Here is a 14,772-nt window from a genome sequence, read left to right as displayed (position 1 = left end):
AATTATCATTTTGAAAACAATTTGGAATCTATGTCACTGTTATATAATAATTTGCTGAAAAACCAAAATATTATAAGATGTTCCACCATTTCTCCAAATCTTCCATCTAGTATTCAAACTAGACTGAGATTATGTAAATTTCAAAGTTCCATCTGTAATATGTTATCTTTATAACATCCCCCTGTGTTTTCTTATTTCCAAAAGAAAAACAATTTAGAGGTGGAAAACAAAAATAGAAGAACTTTCCCCCATTATGCTAAAATTTCAACATGTCCAATCAGTTACCCATATGAAATATAAACCAAGTTAATTTAGTTAGAATTTAGGTTAGTTTGTCAGTGTTGTTAGTCAAAGTGGATAGCACAGATTCCTAATAACTACATTTAGCTGCTTTAAGCCAAGGCTGAATTCTCGTTTCATATTAATTCCACTGCACAAGCAGATGATTCAGCTTTAACCAGATTGTGACACCAAAATATGTAATCGTCTTTACCTTAAAATTGTCCGTAAAGCAGTAATAAAAGTATATTTATGAAACAAAACCTTTACTGTCCCTAAATAGTTTAATATAAGAAAAATATCACACAGCTACTCACTAAAGTGGCGTCATATTTACATAGCACTTCCTAAAACCCATCAAAGGCCATCTGCCTACACATTCACTCTCATTCACACTCAAGCAAACTCATCAACACCCCATTGTAAGAAAGATGCAGGATGTTACCCCAGATCAAACTGACCAAACAAAGTGAGGTGTGATCTGCTCCCAACACTGCCGTGAGAGCAGGAACACTACCCCATTCTCAGTATTTGAAGGCACCTTTACATCAGTTGACCTGTAATGTAACCAATATATTTTCGAATTCTTCAGAACTCTGGGAAAACACATTAAATAGTGTAATTCACTTACAGCAACTGAAAAGATCCCCATGTTCACATGTAATTTGTTCGTCACACTCCAATGTGTACAATAAAGATATTTGTGAACCATAAAGTTAGAACTTCCCAATTTGTACTGAGTCCATTCACCACATATCTACCCAGGTTTCGAACCAAAATTCGTCCTGTGAAAGTCTTAAACACAATTATTATAACACCATGGTTGAAAAAAAAAAAATAAAATTATCCAATAGTTCTAATATTGTTCAGTTTTGAGTGAACCTGTGTTAAAAACTCCATATTATACACACAACCATATTTCATGATAGCCCACTGTTATTAAATGGCTACCTATGCCCCCTGTAGGAAAACCCAAAAACCGTTCATGTGGTCATGTAATATGCAAAATGGGCTGCACACGAAGATCGTCCTCCAAGAAACAAAGTTCAACATGTCTCAACATGTCCTACAACATGTTTCAACATGTCCTACATTAACAGTGTAGAGAACACTGTCAACAAGAAAAACATCCATATGTTCTCGCTTTTGTTCTCTTGTTCCAATCAGTGAGGGTGTTCCATCCTGTGTCAGGAAACCTAGAAATTGAAGTGATTGTCAATGTTACAATATTATAAAAAAAACAATTGGATCATTCCAGTGCTAAATTCTGTGAGGCCGCACAAAGCAAATCAGCCCCGGTCCGACCACATGGTGCTTCAGACAACTAAAAAATAATCAAATACATTCTTACCACACCGAAGTGTCGGGCCAAAAGGGATCAATCAGGACCAAACAGCGGCCCGCCGAGACTCCAGAACCGGCACGAGCCCCCAATTGTTAAGGAAGAAAAATATTCTAAAATAGTTAACTTTGGAAAAAGTTTGGCTCTCTCTCTTCCTCTGATCCCAGGCCCTCCCGGCGAGCTGCGTGTGGCCACAAGGAAACCAGCAATGCGTGTTGACGTCACAGAATTACAGAGTTTAATCCAATATAAGACAATGCATAAACTTAGAAGTAAGACAATGCACAAACTTACACCAGAAACTGCAGAACAACGGAGACATACATTCATTTACCTGACATAAATGGAGAGAAGGAAAGAAAGCAAAGACGTACAAAGACATCTTTGGAGAGTTGCAAGAGCAAATCTGATTTTTTACTTCTGTGTAGAAAGTTTTATAATGTAGGTGTGTCTTTCCTTTCAGTATATTCAGTTAAGGCGTCCCTCCGCTTGACCAATTGGAAGCTACCTTGGACACTCAGAAAAACTTAGAACTTCCCCTAATTTATGGCCTGGCCTCCAGGAATTCTAAGGTCATCTGGCTAAGGAAAACATAAGATAGGATTTCACAGATAGCTGTGGAATGCGGGGCCTCTCCTGCCATCCTGACAAACAACAGGAGCCTCATTGCGAGATCCCCTTTGATCTACATTTTCCTTCCTGTACTTTGAATACTTACCCATCAATAGTTTAGTTTTTAAATCATTAACACAAACTTGTTCAAAATTAAGAAATATGTTCAAAATGAGAGTGTTCAACATACCTTTTACACATGCCATAAGATTAACTGTATTAAAAACTAAAAATAATCATTTTTCTTTAACACAACCAAAGACAGATTCACACAGAACTGATCACATCCCCAACTACAGTTAGATTTTTTTTTATTCCAATCAGTCTAAATATTGCACCATGATAACATTTTGAATTGTGTGGAATTTTTTTATATAACATTATCAACAAATTGCATGTAAATTGAGATCAACACAAATATACAAGTATTGATCATGTTCTGCTAAATACAGTTTGTGTTGACAAAGGTGTGATCACTGAAAAGGAGGGAAGATGGCAATAAAAAAGATTAAATTCATGCATTTACATATCATGATGGAACACAGAGGACAACGCCCTTAATGTCTGGTATGAGTCACATAGAAGATTTCTTCTGTGCGTGCATCTATTGTTTTTCTTTTCTTTTACGTGTTAGAGATTGCTTTCCTTTCTTGTGCCGTACATCTTGTCAAACAAGTTTTGATGCCAAACCAAACAGATCGCAATTAATCTACGTAGGTGGATTTTATATTATAATTTTTCTTTCCTCTTTGGTAAGCCATGTTTATTATTCACATAATACAAACCAAAAAAAAAAGAAAATCAACCCTTACTTGATAGGCTTATAGAACATTAGATCTGCATATAATACATTGAAACAAATTCATGGCCAACCGTATCAAATAGTGCTGGTTTGATTTAACAAAAATAAAGACCAACCTAAAAAAAGGAAGATTGGTTCTGGTGCTCTCTAATTTTCTTTTTCTAGATGCAACAACAATCTTCTGTTCACTTTTATCAGTCAAATTACTTTAAGTCTAAACAAATGTTGATTTTAATAATACTTTTTAAAGAACAAACGGAATTATCAAAATTATGTTTTTGCTAAACATGCTTTTCATCATTTGCAAGATGATGATGTAAACACAATTAAATAAAGCAATATTTTTTAAACTATACTCATGTACCCATGTTTCCTTAAACATTATAAATTGTAATAATTGCCAGATTCTGCCATGAGAGTCTGCCATCTTGAAACTACAAACACCAGCCATGTCATGATCAGCCCTGATAGCTGCCCTTAGATGTTCATGTCATTCACCTGGCTAATTCTACCTGGTTTCTAATTATTGCTCATCTTATTCACCTGTGGCTGTTCCTTTATATTTGGCTCAGCCCAGCTATTGGGGCCAGATCATTGTTGGTCTCATGCCTTTAGGCTGGTTCCTTAGTTTTAGTTAGTTCCAAAGTTTGTGTCCTCGTTCCTGGCGCCCAGTGGATTCAGAGGGTTTTGGTATTTGTCCTGTCTTCTGATCGTGTACTGGTCCTTCTCCGCGGAGCCCTCAGAGTTTTGGCTCTGATTGCAGGGATGATCAGCTATATTCCCACAAGCCTGGCTTATGGGAATAAAGACCAGTTTAAAGTCCTGCAGAAATCCTAGTACCACGTCTTGTCCCTGTCCCTCAACCACTGAAACTGCCTGTCTGCATCTCATCGTGCCTGTCTGAGCACGCTGCTGGACTCTTTGGAACTCTGAACCTGCCTTCACGCTCTGTGGATTTTTGGGGACCTGGATCTGTCTGTTTCTTCTGTTTCCCTGCATCAGGACATCATGGACGGCTCTGCGCTGGATGACATTAGGCAGTCCATCAGCTGGAAACTGCCTTCCTCATAGAGGATAGACTGAACTGGTAAACCAGGTAAGTGACTCACACAGATAATTTCCCCCTTGCCAATTATCATGGTCACTAACCCTGTATTTCTCCCTCCTGTCATGGTTTTGGATCTGTTCAAGTTTTATTTCTGAGTTTTCATTGTTCTTATTTCCATTTATGTGTTCTAGTTATTTTTGATTGTATTTCTGTTCTTTGATATTTCTTGTTTGCCTTCTTGTGTCAGTCTCCTATTCCCTAGCTCCCTTTTTACCTCTGTTCTCACCTGCTCCCAGTTGTCTTTGTTTCTCACATATTGTCCTCCTGTTCAGTCACTTTTTGCTGGTTTGTCGTCCTTTCTTTTCCCCCTTTCTTGTGACTATTCCTGGTTTTCAGTAGCTTTGGATTTTCATGGATTTATGTTTTTGTATTTTTGCTTCTATTACCCTTTTTTGTTATTAAATCTTCAAGAAACCCCTTCTGCTTTTGTGTCTGTATTTGTGGCCTGTCAAACCTCCTCCCCCACTTGACATCTCCAGAGAGGGTTAGTGATTTGGCAGTACCCTGCCCCCTTTCCCCGCAGTCGCTGCAGGTCTGCAGCAGCCTGCTTCTGTTCTGTTTGTTTTAATAAACATTTTGAACTTTCCTTCTGACTGTCTCACCTTGAATACTGGGTCCATCTGTCCCGTTAATAACAAGCGAGGGATAATATAGTACTAACATGCTGGCAGATCAGTGTGATTCATATGAGTATTTATATATATGTGTGCCTGTGTTCTTGGATTTTTTAATAATTTTGATATTTCTTGTGCCATCTAGTTGACTAACCTAGAAAACTAGTTAGTTGCCAAAACAAAAAGTTAAAAGAGACTAATGCAATACAGTTTGCAATACTTGAGAAATCACTGCCCTCTTCATTTGAGTTAAAGCTCCATGAAGTATTGGATGACATGGTTACATCTACGTTGTTGAGACTTGTGATACACATTGGCTACCTTGCACATACATGTTTGAGGGAGTGATGCACTAGGGTTTATTTTTTTGAGTGAAATACCCCCATTTCAATGGTAGATGGTAGTCGTTCTTACACAATATCTCTTTAAGTCTGTGTGACATGGCTGAAAAAAATGTATCACATCATAATCTTTCATATAAGCTGATACTGTGGGATTATATTTGTTAATCAGAAATAAAATAAGGTTTCATTGAACTACCAATCTGTAACAGATTGATGACCTTTGCAGGGTGCCTATTGACTGCTGAAGATAGAAACCAGCCCCACTGTGATCCTGATGGATGAACTGGGAGAAGACGGATAAAATTATGGCACATCCACATTCTGATCGGTTATGTGCATCTAGCCTTTGCTCGGTGTTCATACTCACCTGATGACATTGTGATATAAAAGCTATTTGTCATCTGCATACTCAAGCTAACCGACCGAGTGGTTTGCTATAATATGAGCTAAGGCAAGCCAGTGGTGTATACAGGTGGACAAACAGGGGCCAATGTGCACAGAGGGGTGGCCAAAAGCTGATAGGTACTAGAACCTCAGGGTAAATGTACACTTTTCCAATTGTGAAATGAGCAAGAATGACATCCTTATTTTCCAAAAAAAAGACTAAGTAGATTTGCTTAAAAGCCCTTTGTGTTTAGGAAATAAAATATTCAACTATTCAGTTCAGTTAACAAGTAGATCTAAGGTAATTTTTAACACTAATTTTTATTTATCTTTCCAGACATGTCATAACAAACAGCTCGATGTGCTGCCCTGCTCTGAGCCTGAAGGTAAAGTGGTAAAGGTATTCACATACAGTTAACCAAAACATTCCAGTTGCGGAAAATAGTAAAATGTTATGAATAAATCCTGAAAAAGAGTCTGGCTTGTTATGAGAACAGTTATTTTCCATTCAAACAATCCCTAAAAGAATAGAAACATCTCCTCTCACTCAATTTTGCAGCTGAGGGCTGAGTGAATGAATACTTTTAGAAAGTAAAGAACACATTATGAAGGGATTCTATAGGAAGTTTATTTTTTCCCATCACGCCTTGCTAATAATCAAATACTTAATACTTACGCATCCATCCTCTCTAAATCAAAGGTATAGTAAACAATGTTCTTGTAACTTTAGGTTTCACAGGGAACATTTATCTGTTATTTGGATTTGGTCATTTCTAACCTGCAAGGTCCGCTATATTTTTATCAGTAACTGTTTTGCATTATATTAATATCTACATATACTAATACCTACCGCTTACCGGTTTAGATTTTATTAATCTTAAATTACATTGAAGACTCGGAAATGACTGCAAATACACATAACTTTATCTTCTTTCACATAAAACAAAAAAACTAGTTTTAAAAAGAAGATGAATTAAATATTTACGATCTTTAATGTTAGTATATTGATGTGAGTGACTGACTACTGTATTTGTGGAAAATGTCAAAGCAGATGGTCATTGTTAAGAAGGCATTTAAATGTTGAAACACATTGTTTTCTTTAATCTTACTGATGAAGGGGAGGTTTTATATGGATCTATGATTCAATATGACCAATTTGTCCAAGTTACTATTTTTCAACAATAGTTTGATAATTGCTTAAAACACCCAACATATGGGATGTGTTTATGATTTGAATCAAATAGGACTCTATAACAGGTAAAACCTTCTTAATAAATCCCGTGGGTAAAACAACAAGACAGCAGTCTTCTAAACCTTTACAGTTTATTTGGCAGAATTGAGGCATTTTAACAATTTAATTCAGTTTATTTAAATAACATCAATTAACAACATATGTCATCTCAATGCACTTTACAATTCAACCAGATCATACAGTCAGATTGGTTCAGGGTTGTCAACAGAGTCTATTCTAACTGAAGACAGTCTTGGTACTGTAGTTGTCGTGGATGTAGTGACTGCTTTCCTAATATGTTGTATTTTCTCAGTAAAAAAAACTTACGGGCCTTTTTTGATTGGAATTATTTGGCCACTGTGATAGAAAGGTTTGCTAACCTGTCAACTGTGGTGAATAAGGTGCAAGCATTGATTTTGTTTGTTGATGATCTCAGAGAAGAAAGAATCTCCTGTATCTTTTAATTATAAATTACATTTGTAAAGTTTCTATTTATACATTTCATAGTGAACTTGGGAGTCCGTTCTGTTGCCACATTTATAACATTTCGTATGGTAATTAAATCTTACAATATTGAAATAGTTATAAAGTAAACAGAAAGGGTAATAGGTGATAGAGCAACATCAGTAACAGAAACATTAGAAAAATTTAGACCTTTAGTGATGACAATTCCAAAATATGTCCATGTGTTTTGGCTATTTAACATGTTGAGTCAAACCAAAACCTTTAAGTATATTACACAGTTCTTTTGCACATTTGTCTTCAGGATTATACAAATGTACATTATGTCCCACAGTACAATTAAGTAATAATTATCAATACATATCACATATAAAAGTTCATTGAAATTATTAACATTTTTTATTTTGGAGTTTGGAGGCCTGTAAACATTCACAAACATGGCTCAAACAGGGCCTTGTATTTGGATAGCCAAATATTCAAAGGATTCAAAGTCAACCAGGTTTACTTTTCTACACTCCCACAGTTCACTCGCCTTTTTAAACAGTCTGAAACAAAACAAAAAATTCAAGATTTTGCTTAAGTGACTGATTGAAAATTATTTTCTTGAAAGATCTTATGTTAATGAAAGCAAGGTTTTATACCTTGGTTGGTATTGTCTCTGTTGAGCTCCATATTTTTTTTGTTTTCAAGTTGAATGGCTTGTTACTGTTTAATGTTTTGGCTCTGTGTGTTTGCTATGAGATTTTACATACATCGCCATTTTGAGGCTCCAGTTTTTCCTGGCGAGAATTCATTCTGATAAATTACCACTGGAACCCAAAGCATATCACAAGAAAATGGTTTGAAAGTCCTGGTTACCAACACTGCTCTCTTTCATTGCACATGAAGAAGAAGACAGTGATCTGATCTGGGTTGGATTGTTGGTTCTTTGGCTTTACAACAAGTGTTCCCCAGTGGGGGCTACCAGTCTGGTTATTGTCATTAGAATTACCACATTGTTTCTCAGTCCTGTTTGTTGTTACAATGAGTTGCTATTAAAACCACTGGTGGGGTTATCTCAGTGTTTTGAGTCACAGGGAGGGTCGACACTTTCATTTCAATGACAGCCATCCTCAGTAGAAGATTGTTGAAGTCCTGTGTACTGAAGGGGCACATTTTGTGCTTATGTGTCCTTATATGCAGTGTGATCAAAATAACATATATATTTTTTTTATTTAAAGCTACAGTGTGTAATTTTCAGCGACATCTAGCGGTCAGACTGCAGACTGCAGCAACATGAACGTCTCCCCCCCACTGCTTCTCCCCCCCAACAGTACGGCGAGCGTTACGGGACAAAATGTCTTCCACGACGTCGGAATCACCTACCTTCTCAAGTGATGAGGTTTGTTTACATAGATAATTTTACAGATAGTATTTCATTAGTCTGTGTAGGGTATAGATTTCATGTAGACTTAAGATAATAAATATACCCGTTATTTTTTCTACGTCGTTGTGACGTTTTGGTGAGCTGCTTTGCATGGTGATATAAACAGACGAAGTAATTGTAGTCATTAGTTTAACAGCGAGATTGTGTTCACTGGAAGAATATATATTCCCCGTGGCATGGGGGTTACAAGGCGAGGAAGAGGGAGAGGAAGAGGGCAGAGAGGCCGGGGTGGGCGTGCAGCCAGGGCCAGGCGAGGGAGAGGTGCCAGCGGGGTGAGAGCAGAGGAGGAAAGGCTTGAAGATCTCCAAAGGAGCCGGAGAGAAGTAACCGAGGTATATATCAAGAAAATTATTTTACAGAAAATTACTGAATCATTACCTGGGAAACGTCAGGGACGTTGCTGAATAAGTATAATGGAGAGTAACAGCATCATCACGCAGCATGTTATTGTTTTAGACAGGTCTGAGCATCCTGTACTCCAAAAACTGCAGTGATATTAGACAATTGTGTGTGTAGGATTAATTACCTGTCCAAGAGAAAACTGGCAACTTGAGCGTCACTTTGAAAACCTTTTTCCTCCATCAGTGACTTCCATCGTGTAAATGCCGTGCCAATGTTGATCCGTGTTTTTTGCCGTTTCTTGTCACGTTTGCGTTTATTCTCGTCGTGTTTCCGCTTCTTAGATGACGGGGGTTCGGTGTCCGCGGCTTTTCGTTGTGATACAGAGTAGGCATGATCCTCCATTCGTCTGATGTTTGGCCACACAGTGCCAAACAGTTTGCAAAGTCACTCACGCCTGCCGCCTTGTTCACCTTTCTTGTTACTGAGGCGCAGTATACCTGCTTCTTCTTCTTCTTTGGTTTCAGGCAGACTAAACGCTTCTCAGGCATAATACTGCCATCTACTGTTCAGTACCGTCTCAGTTAATCTCTCTCAACTTGCCGTAGTTATTTTCGAGCGTAATGGGCGATCTCGCAATCGCTAGTTTGTTGCCTCTGCGCTTGCCGTAGCGCAAAGATGTCTGCCTCCATGGCTGTGAGACCCGCTCCTATGTAATTATAAATAACGAATTCTAAGGCAACGCAAATATTATGGTTAAAGGCTGAGCTCATAGGTGATGATAAATAACATAGTTATGTATAATATATTAAATTTCTGACTTTATATGCCTGTAATTATTACACACTGTAGCTTTAAATGTTTAAAAGCAGTCTAGCAAGAGAATTCTTAAAAATGTATATTTTGCCCAACTTTCTGGTACTTTGACTAACAAATAAGAAGGTAAAAAGTATTAACATTGTAGACAAGCGAGGAGCGAGGGAGAGAGTTGTCTGAGCTGGTAGAGGTGGAGAGAATAAGGGCCTTGATTCTTGGTTGCTCCAACATGTAGCTGTTTAAAACCACCAGTCAAGTTTTCTCAGTGTTTTCTCATGTTGGCAGGATCGGCACTGGCAGGCTTGTCAACTGCCAGTCAGTTAATTTTCATTTTAGCAGTGTAACACAAAAACACACCTTATAGTATGGATTATATAATAATATCAAAATATAATAATATTAAAGGCTGCCTTGTCCTCCTTGGAAGCTTGATATTCTCTCTCACCTACTGTATAAATATATATATATATATATATATATATATATATATATATATATATATATATATATATATATTTTTTTTTTTTTAATTTAAGGATTACTGCACTCGCACACTGTTGAAACAGAGGTTACTGTTCAATCAGCTCAGGTAACTGATTAATCACATGTCTTGCCTGGCTACTTGGCTACAAAAACCCCCAGAACAATCCAAATGCCAGAACTTTGGAAACTGTGTTTTTTAAAGAAAAATCTTGTTGCATCAGTAACTTCACATCTGCAAAAACGTTTTAATTATTACATTATGACATGTTTGCATTATGTATTGGCTGTATATTTAATAGATATCAAAGATAGTTTAAACTTAAATAATTTTGAAAGAGATATAAAATAATTCAACATACCTCACCATTATTTAAATATATTTCTGTAATTACTATGTCATTGTACATCATACAGTATGTGTTTTATTTAAGTAGCCGACAAAGGCGCGTGGTGGACATACTGTGTGTCGGGCCATAATAATAACTAGCCGGGGGCAGAGTGGGAAAGCTTTTCAAATATATAAAAAAAAAGATATGTAAAACATTTTATATCATTAAGTCTTGATGGTATTACTGCAAACAAATATAAATAAAAACAAAAAAACAATATCAAATAAATTTTTGAGCAAAAAAAAAAAAAAAAAAACACCCTAACCCCGGTATTATTTTGAAAACTAACATTCAAATGAACATTTTGACATCTGGAAAAACAATAAACAGAATAACTCTAACATAAAAGTCTACAGCACCATTAAGCACTGTAGAATTGGATGGGTTTCTTCAGTCTTATTTGTTTCCTTCTTTCAGTCAGTCGATATGAGAAGTTATTTCTCTGTTTTTTATTGCACTAGTTTTTAGTTCAATTATGATTCAGCTTCAATTTTATCTGAGAGTGAACATAGATTTAAATATCTGCAGCTACCATATTAAAAAAAAGTATTGGCTCGTATCTTTTTCTTACAACCTGCATGCATTTTCAAATGTTTTATTATTATGAGATGGAGACCAATAAAAGATATATCTGTATATTGTATTTTATTTATCTATTTATTTTGGGATCAATTCATAAGGGTTTAATGTTAAAGATTAAACAGAGAACCTCCAAAAATGCCTTACAATGCTGTGAGAGTCAAGGCCTTCATTTAAAACTATGTAAAATGCTAAAGTATTCATAGGAAATAGAGAAACACCTCTATTTATAGTGAGAAATTTATGATTTAACCTTTATTTAAATTCTAAATTAGTGTTTTTAATTAATCTCGTAGAGAGCATTACTAATTACAGAGGTATACGATTTTAGAGAATTTGTGGGCTTTGATTTATTTGAGTCCTTTTTATCACTGAGTTCTTAAATGGTTGATGATATTCTTATCATTATTTCCCTTTGGGTTGGCCCCAAGGGAAATCATGTTAATGGCTTGTACTTATATACCATCTTAACAAGTGAAATGACCGCAAAGCCGTTTACTCAAAATTTATTCATTCACACAAACGTTCACCCACTGAGTATAAAGCAACGTCATGCGGTTTGCATCTATCCAGAAGTGCTATACAGGATATAAATATTATTACAGATGTATATACAAGCAAAAAGTAATAGTTAGGGACTGTAAAAAGTTGTGTATAAATATAAATATGAATATGCACAGATTATACAGAATATACAGGAATGTTAGGAAAAGGATTATATATGTATTAGCGGTTTTATAATACAAGATAAATAGTGGCAGATAAGATTTACAGATTATATACAGATTGTATACAGATTGTGTATGTGTGTGAGGGGAACAGTCCATGGTATGTGTATGAGTGTGAGGCCAGTCCATATGTTATTATTATATGGGGGGATACAGTCCTTATAGTTGTGTCAAGAGGCGTTCAGGAGAAAGTGGGAAAGAAGCTGTTCGGGTGCCTGGTGGTTCTGGTCCGTAGGCTTCTGTAACGCCTTCCAGAGGGCAGGAGGGAGAAGAGTGTGTGTAGGGTGAGTGAAGTCCTTGGTGATTTTCCATTTCAGACATCGCTTCCTATAGATTTTCTTGATGGTAGGGAGCGGTGCCCCGCCTATGTGTTGGGCAGCTTTCACCACCCTCTGCAGCACCTTCTGGTCGACGACAGAGCAGTTCCCGTACCAAGCTGTAATACAGTTGGTGAGGATGCTCTCAATGGTGCAGCAGTAGAAGTTCGTGAGGATCTCTGAGGACAGGTGGTTCTTCCTTAGGGTCCTCATGAAAAAGAGGCGCTGGTGTGCCTTCTTGATGAGTTTGGAGCAGCTGGTCATCCAGGTCAGGTCCTCGGAGATGTGGACTCCCAGGAACTTAAAGCTGTCCACACGCTCCACCGCTATCCCCTTGATGTGGCTGGTTGGGTGTAGGTCAGTGCTCCTCCTGAAGTCCACGATGAGCTCCTTGGTATTCTCGGTGTTCAGCTGCAGGTTGTTTTTGTTGCACTACTCAACCAGAGGTTTCACCTCCTCCCTGTAGGCACCGTGATACTGCAATTAGACTGTTGTTCCAATACTAATGCTCCAAAAATTATAGACTCAATTCTCAGTATGAAAAATAACATGAAATTAACTTTCAGTGACTTACCTTTTATTCTGCAACAAATGAACATTATAAAAATAATGAAAATAGCGAAAACTGTAACAAGTATAGAATGATCTGCACAAAAAAGAACACAAACAGATTAAAGTAAACACCTTGTGAGAATGATACACTTAAAGACTTTGTGAATTTTGTCAGACTATACTAGTTTGTATATTTAACTGGGTTTTGAAAAACACTTTTTTAGAAAGTGTTCAAAAGAGTCTAAAGAACAGCTAAGATTTTATCAAGATGATATTCATCTTAACATTTCCCCTAAATACTGAAAAAGTTAGAATAATATCTAAACTGATGTTGTGAATTTCAGTAGATGAAATTTTACTGTCAACAAGGCGCTAATAAAGATACAACCAGAGTCTTTCACAAGGAATTAAGTTTTTTGGAGGTATCGGTAAAATTATTAAAAGTCTTTACCCATTTAATAAATCTTTTATTGTACATATTTTATTTTATTTGAATTGTTGGAGGTGTGTTAGACAGTGAAGTTTAAAAAGCTCCTCTAAATATTGAAATCAGCAGTAAAGAGGATATTCACAAAATAAAACCTTGTTCAAAAAATGAATGATTAAATTGTTTCTGACCTCTTGTGCTTTTTCCACTATTGGTCCTGATCACAGTTCTATCCAGTTTGGTGATGGATTTCTCCTCATCAGAGAACAGAAACACACAATCATATCTATCCCAGTCTTCAGGTAAGATTGCTGAATTTTTCAGGGTAGCACTGATCTGGAAAGTCCCATCACAGTTTGGAAGGATTTCTCCATTATCCACATCTTTGTTTATCTTCTTTTCATCTTTTCTCCAGAACATAACAGCCTTTTTAGGGTAGAAACCTGTAGCGTGGCAGCTGACTGGAGATGAAGGAGTCTTTTGCAGCAAAGACACTGAAGGGAGAACTAAGGAGAGCAATTAGTGATGGAGATACAACTGATGCATATATCAGAAAATGGTTTTTTAGCATTATGAGTTGAAATAAAAAATAAATGCTGATTGAGCTTAAAAAAGGATTTGCTATAAAATCTTTTTGGTTTTAAAATCAAATAACATGAACTATAAAATTGTGTTTTCTATTATACAGTTGCAGTGGTTAATAATTTCTGTGATAACTGCCAGTCTATTTACATAAATAAAAGTAGCAGATAATTAAAGTCAGAAACAACTTGAAAACTAAAGAAAATTATTAAAAATGAATTGTAGAATCAAAAGTATGTATGCAGTATAATTAAATGAAGAATGTAACTTAGGCATGAAAGAAACAAAACTGTTCTTGTAAACTTACCTTTTCTATGCAAAAAAACGTTCCCATGTTTATGGAATTTATTTAACAAGTCAGGTAAAAGAATTTTGATTTCATCCCTCTGTGTTTTACAGTAATTTCTATCACTATTCCACTCCTTTTCAGCAAATTGAGCCTGTGGATTTATGGCAACCCATGTGGCAGTATCCATATCTAGCTTAATAAAGTCCTCTCCATTTACACTGTAATTTCGGTATCCTTCAACTTTTTGTGTCTCATTGTCCAATTCACAACGCATAATCTGCTGGACAACGTATACTGTGGAGAACAAGAACAAAAAAAGAAAAGGCAAAAAAATTAAATAAAATGTATAATTGAATCTGCACACCTGCAATTGTTTTTTTAATGGTAAGGAAATTACACAACAGTTAGGCACATAGTTTGAATATAGATTTATTTCTTAACACCAGATTTAATAATCTAAAGAAACAAATGAATGCAGTGCATCAGGAAGCACTTTCTCTATATTCATATACACTATATTGCCAAAAGTATTTGCTCACCCATCCAAATTATTGGAATCAGGTGTTCCAATCACTTCCATGGCCACAGGTGTATAAATTCAAGCACCTAGGCATGCAGACTGTTTTTACAAACATTTGTGAAAGAATGGGTCGCTCTCAGGAGCTCA

At 36.3% G+C, this 14,772-nt stretch overlaps 1 protein-coding gene across 1 annotated transcript in view; it reads right to left on the bottom strand.

The window, feature by feature from the left end:
* Positions 1-12,578: 12,578 nt before the first annotated feature.
* LOC107104381 (major histocompatibility complex class I-related gene protein-like) overlaps positions 12,579-14,772 on the bottom strand; it is a 7,468-nt gene continuing 5,274 nt past the window's right edge. Inside the window, exons 3-6 of the mRNA XM_015404373.1 lie at positions 14,124-14,399; positions 13,426-13,740; positions 12,830-12,901; positions 12,579-12,715 (exon numbers count right to left, since the gene is read on the bottom strand). Coding sequence (XP_015259859.1) covers positions 12,705-12,715; positions 12,830-12,901; positions 13,426-13,740; positions 14,124-14,399 — 674 coding nt within the window. The 3' untranslated portion in view covers positions 12,579-12,704. The remainder of the gene's footprint in view (positions 12,716-12,829; positions 12,902-13,425; positions 13,741-14,123; positions 14,400-14,772) is intronic.

The sequence above is a fragment of the Cyprinodon variegatus genome, unplaced genomic scaffold (genome assembly GCF_000732505.1).
Source record: "Cyprinodon variegatus isolate N-32 unplaced genomic scaffold, C_variegatus-1.0 Scaffold1715, whole genome shotgun sequence".
Taxonomy (NCBI): Eukaryota; Metazoa; Chordata; class Actinopteri; order Cyprinodontiformes; family Cyprinodontidae; genus Cyprinodon; species Cyprinodon variegatus.
Note: the sequence above shows the minus strand (reverse complement) of the source record. Positions and strands in the feature narration are given on the sequence as shown.